The 5,813-nt window shown below is 26.8% G+C and overlaps 1 protein-coding gene across 2 annotated transcripts in view; it reads left to right on the top strand.

The window, feature by feature from the left end:
• Positions 1-4,637, top strand: part of LOC117171406 (probable maleylacetoacetate isomerase 2) — a 10,791-nt gene extending 6,154 nt beyond the window's left edge. Inside the window, exons 4-6 of one of the 2 annotated variants that reach the window (XM_033358686.1) lie at positions 3,730-3,747; positions 4,089-4,293; positions 4,377-4,637. In XM_033358686.1, the coding sequence (XP_033214577.1) occupies positions 3,730-3,747; positions 4,089-4,293; positions 4,377-4,600 (447 nt within the window). In that variant the 3' untranslated portion in view covers positions 4,601-4,637. The remainder of the gene's footprint in view (positions 1-3,729; positions 3,748-4,088; positions 4,294-4,376) is intronic. The other variant, XM_033358687.1, reaches the window with a different exon arrangement.
• The last annotated feature ends 1,176 nt before the right edge of the window (positions 4,638-5,813 follow it).

The raw sequence follows: 5,813 nt of genomic DNA, 5'->3' as shown, positions 1-5,813 counted from the left end.
CCTTATCTTTCTTTTGATCAGACAACTCTGCATGCCCTTTTTTCCGCTATATTGCTTCCCACTACTTTTCTTCTCCATTCTCTTAATTCCTTTTGAATGTCTTCTTTGCTCTTTGCATTCCTTATCCTATTCACTTCTATTCCATCCTTTACTACTTTCTTTTTTACTTGTGCTCTCTAATCCTCTTTTTATTTCTTCTATCATTATTTCCATCTCCTCGCCCACATTTCCCTCTCCTATTTTGATATTTCTGAACTTTTCTTTAAACTCTTATTTTCCTTCCATTGACCGTTCCCCTTTCTCTGTATTATTATTATTATTATTATTATTATTACACCATTAAGCCATTTCCCTTTCGGGGTAGGCGTGACTCACTCGGCAGGGGAAAGGAGTAGTGTGTGGATGGGATAGAGATTTTTCAGATTGATCCAGAATTCTCGTGCTATTTATGTAAATAACACGTTCGTTCCGCGAGCGTGTATATTATCCTTCCTCATCAGCCTCTACATTTCCGTTTAAGATAAACCACACCAACTCCTCCAAACTCTTTATCGATTTGTTTCCCTATCCATTCAGTATCTTTTATTTCGATTTTCTTCCTCGCTCTCCTCCTCATTCCTTTTCACCACTTTCTCCTGTTCTCGCGTTAAAATCTCTTCCTATTAGAAGCCTAATCTCTTCTTTATTAATTTTCTTTTATCAGTTCTTTCATCTATTCCGATTTCTCCTGCTTATCAACGGTCACACATACCCACACTATCTATCACTTATCTGCTCCCATTTTTATATTTTCTACTATTAATCCTTCTTTTTGTTCTTTTCTCTCTTTCTTAGTCAACTCTGTTGCACATTTATTCCTGCCATCCATAACCATTCACCACAGTGCTAGGCTTATTTTGCTGTTGTTCTTTGCATTTTAAATTTTTCATTTGTAACCTCTTGATGACCTTCCCCTTACTTTTTTCCCATGACTCCAAATTTCTCATAAACTCCCTATCCTTTCTCTCTAATCTTGCTATATTCCAGCACCGCATTTCTTACCAACTCTTCCCCTTTCTTCGTTCCAATCCTTCCATACAACTTCTATCATTATTCTGTCATACTTAACCCACTTCTTTTTCCCTTACTTATTTTCTCTTTAACTATTTGCCTTAACTTATACAGAATATTCCTTTCCACTCATGTCAAATCATTCTCTATTCCTAAGAGCTTCTATATAATAACCTCTTTTTTGTCATCACTTCTCTCTTATGTTTCCATTTCTTTATTTTTAGTATAACCATTTTTTATCCTTTTTGCGTTTCCTTTCCTACTCTTCGAATTTCCTGTATTTTTGCTTTAGCATCTATCCTTTTTTGATTAAGATAGTGCAAGTAGAAAAAATTTAGAAAATCTTAATTTATTAGGAGAAATTTTTATTGGATCATGCGAACCCACCGGGGAGGGATTAATAAAGAAAAATATTTTAAAAATTTAACACATAATCTACTGATTTAAGGTCGATAAAAAATTATAACTTCGAAAAAAATCTGAAAATAACTTGAGACATACGTCAAATACATGCACTTTCAACTAAATAAATGAGTTTTCAACACAAAAAAATGAATAAATTTTGAACCAGACATAACAAAATTGATTTTTTCATTTAAAACAAATAATTTTTTACTAAAGAAAAGGTAATTTTGAACAAATTACTTAAATCAACAAACAAAAGAAGATTATTCTTGCAACAAAAAATGGAATTTTCAATGAAGAAAGATATTCTAAACAATGAAAAAAATCGGATACAAAAATATGAATTTCATATCAAAGTTTATCACAATACGGAAAATTTTAACCCAAAAAATCAGTCACATTGCGAGCTAAAAATAATGCTTTAACTGAAAAAATGAATTTTTAATTAAAAAATTAATTTCCAACCGAACAGAATAAATTTTTAAACAATTAATTTTCAACCACCAAACAACTATTTTAATTTTTATTCAAAAAAATCTGAATTAAATCAAAAAAGAAATTTTAAACAGAATAGTTCAATTTTTGAAATAAAAAAACTTTTTGATAAATAAAAAATCTCATCTGAAAATAAGAGCCTTATACTTAAAATTTCCAAAATACAAAAATTTTGAATCCAAAAGAGACGATTTCTTCAGCGTAATACATGAATTTAAACTAAAAAAAAATCTTCGAGTCAAAGTAGAATTGCTACTTTATAGAATTTTAAAGCCGATCCGGCGAATTTTTCACAATAAATTTTTAACTAAGAAACATGAATTTTCAATCCAAAAGGATGAGTCTTCAAACAAAACATTTCAATTTTCAACAAGAAAATGAATTTTCAACATGAAATAGAATATTTACCAATTAAATAATTAAATTTTTATTCGAGGAAATTAGTTTTTAACTAAAAATAAAATGAACGTTTCGTTTTCAACAAAATATTTCAATTTTTAACCAAGAAGATGGATTTCAATCAAAAAGATGAACTTTCAACCAAGAAGAATAAATTTCTATGAAAAACATACATTTTCGACAAAAAACAGTTGAATTACATATTCAGTTAAAAAAATTAAATTGCAACAAAGAATAAAGCTATTTCCAAAAGAAAAACAGTTAAATCGTCCACCGAAGTATTGAGTTTTGGATAGAAAAATGAATTCTTGACAAAAAGTGAAATTTTTAATATTTCTACCAAAAAATATTTTGTTTTTAATAGAAAACAGTTTCATGAAGCCAAAAACTTTAATTTTTATTAAATTACTTCATACCTCGACCATAACGGACTAATTTTTGAACAGAAACGAGTTATTTCCAAGAACAGGCAAGAAAGATGACATTTCTACAATAGAAGATGATTTTTCAATCCAAAAGTACGAATTTTAAACAAAATTACTAAATTTACAACAATGTAAATAACTTTATATCCAAAAGTAGATTAATTAAATTTTCTGTAAAAAAATAAAAAATAAATTTTCAACCAATTATAATTATTTTTCAATGAACTATTTCAATTTTTAGCCAAAAAGATGAATTTTCAAGAAGATTAAATTTGTATAAAAATAGATACATTTTCTATAAAACGGGATATTTAACACTTTAAATCAAATAGTTCAATTTTCCACAAAAATGGTGAATTTTCTATAACAAAAAACTGAATGCTCAACAAAAAGTGTACAAAACAATTTTCAAAAAACTGACTATTCAAATTTTCAAGAAAGTAGTTAATACCTGAATCAAAACGTACTTATTTCTAAACCAAACCAATAATTTTCAATAACAAAGTTGAATTTTTAAGCAAAAAATATTTTTTAAGCAATAAAGGGAAAATTCCAAAAATATGAATTTTATATGAAATTTTTCCAGGATAATAAACGTTTCAACCCAAAGAAGACAAGTTTAAAAAAAATTAATTGTGAACTAAAAAAATTTAACAAAAAATAGAATAGTTATATTTTACGTTAAAAAAATAATGTATCAACCATAAAGAAGAATTTTCAACCAAGACGAATTTTCAACCAAGAAAATTAAATTTTATGGATAAAGATAAATTTTTGACGAAAAATGTAATAATAAAATTGTTTTCAATTAAAGAAAACGACTAATTTTCAACCAAGAAACTGAGTTTTGAACCAAAAATTTGAATTTTTAAAGGCATTTTCAGCCTAATAGTTAAATTTTCAACAGAAGAAATAACATGTCAACCAAACTGAGTCTGCTATTTTAATTTTCCAGAGCTATTGTAAACTGAAGGTAAGATTTGTTTAATTTTTTCTAATTGTGTTGTATATTCCAAAACCTTCAGTTTTCAACCAAAGAGTTGTATTTTTCAAAAAAAAAAGTTTTTACGAAAATAGATAAATTTATAACCCAAAAGAGGAATTTTCAAACGAAAAGAATGCCTTTTTATCATGTTAAATTTTTAAGTGAATAATAAAATGAAATTTAACTTAAGTTAAATGAGATTTCTGACTTTCTATAAATAGTTTTGAATTCCCTCAATTTCTGGAATTCCCTGACCCGCAGCAAGTCTGACTTAAATTTTTTGATCTGTTAACGAAAATCTCCAATAACTTTTTTTTATACTTCAACAGATGAGCATTTTACAATATTTGGAAGAAACTAGACCCCAAAATCCGCTAATGCCTAAAGATCTAAGGGAAAGGATAAGAGTTAGAGAAATTTGTGAAGTTATCGTATCTGGAATTCAGCCCTTACAAAATATTGGTTTAAAAGAACACGTAGGGGACGAAAATTGGTTAAATTGGACACAGCTGTGGATAAATAAAGGATTTACAGGTACATTAGTTTATTATGAAGAATAAAATCAATCTTTTTTATTTTTTTATTTCCATAATCAAAAAATCTTCTTTTGTTTTTAGCTCTCGAAGATATAATTTCAACTACCGGAAAAGAATATTGCGTTGGCGATAATATCACTTTAGCAGATTGTTGTCTAGTACCTCAAGTGTACAACGCTAAAAATTATCGTGTAAATATGAGTCTGTATCCCTCAATTTCCCGGATAAACAAAAATTTAGAAAATCATCCTGCCTTTCTGGCCACCCATCCTAATAATCAACCCGGCTCTCCAAAAACAAATTAACTCTTTTTAATTTCAGGAGTAAAATATTGTTCAATAAAAAATAATAATTTCGAAAAACCATACATTTGTTTAAAGTTTTTTAATTCCTAAATTCGAGCTAAAATTAAATTTTGCGATCTGAGAAAAAGGAATTAATTATGTATTTTTAATTTTTTTCAAGTTATACAAATACATATAACTTTTTTTAGGTTCTTGAAAAAATTCAAAAAGATTTTTGAAGATTGCAGATGTGTCGGAAGAGAAACTACAAAATTTTAAAGAAAATTTTTTCAATTTACAGTATTTTACAAAATATTAAGAAACATTCGAGACAGTTTAGAAGATATTAAGATCTTTTACAAGCTAGAAAGAAATTTGAGAATACTTCATTTATTTTCGGAATTCTGTTTAGGCTCAAAAATATATGTAATCTCTTTAAAACTTTTAAAATTTCTCAACGAATCTGTATTGTTATCAGAGAATGAATGAAATTTTTAACGCCTTTTTAGACTATTTCCTTAAAATCTTTCAAATTCTTTTGAAACTTCTGATTTCCGAAATTTATTATTATTCAATGGATTTAACAACAAATCAAAAGCTAAATTTTTAAGTTAAAAATGAATTTTAAATAGAAAATGTATTTGTAACAAAATAGTTAAATTTTTAATCAAAAAGATTAGTATACAAAGAAAAAAATTAATTTTAAATAAATTTTAATAAATAAATCAATTTTCAGCAAAAAATGGAATAGCTGCTTTTGAAAAAAAGATCAAATTTCTAACAAAAGATATTAATATTGAAGCCATTTAAATGAATTTTCAATAAAAGAAGTGAATTTTGTACTAAAAAAGATTTTTCAGTCAATTAAAAAAAATTTAACAAGATTGTTAATTTTTAAGCCAAAAAGACCAATTCTTCACGAAGCACTTGAATTTTCGACCTGAAAATACGAATTTTCAATCAAGCAATTCATTTTCAACAGCGCGGCATATCTTAGTCAAGCTGTAACCAATTCTGACCATTAAAAAAATCATCACACGCAGAATTAAATTTACTTTCAATATATTGACAGTGCAGGTTTCGATGATAAATAAGAAACTTTGAAAAATTTCCGATTACAGCTTCATGATTTTCGCCGTGATAAAATGAACAATCTTTTAATAAAAAGGTATATTTTTATACTTTCACACATAACTAAAAATCAGAAATTAAAAGAAAACTGCCAAAAAATGGT

The sequence above is a fragment of the Belonocnema kinseyi genome, chromosome 4, assembly GCF_010883055.1.
Source record: "Belonocnema kinseyi isolate 2016_QV_RU_SX_M_011 chromosome 4, B_treatae_v1, whole genome shotgun sequence".
Lineage (NCBI taxonomy): Eukaryota > Metazoa > Arthropoda > Insecta > Hymenoptera > Cynipidae > Belonocnema > Belonocnema kinseyi.
Note: the sequence above shows the minus strand (reverse complement) of the source record. Positions and strands in the feature narration are given on the sequence as shown.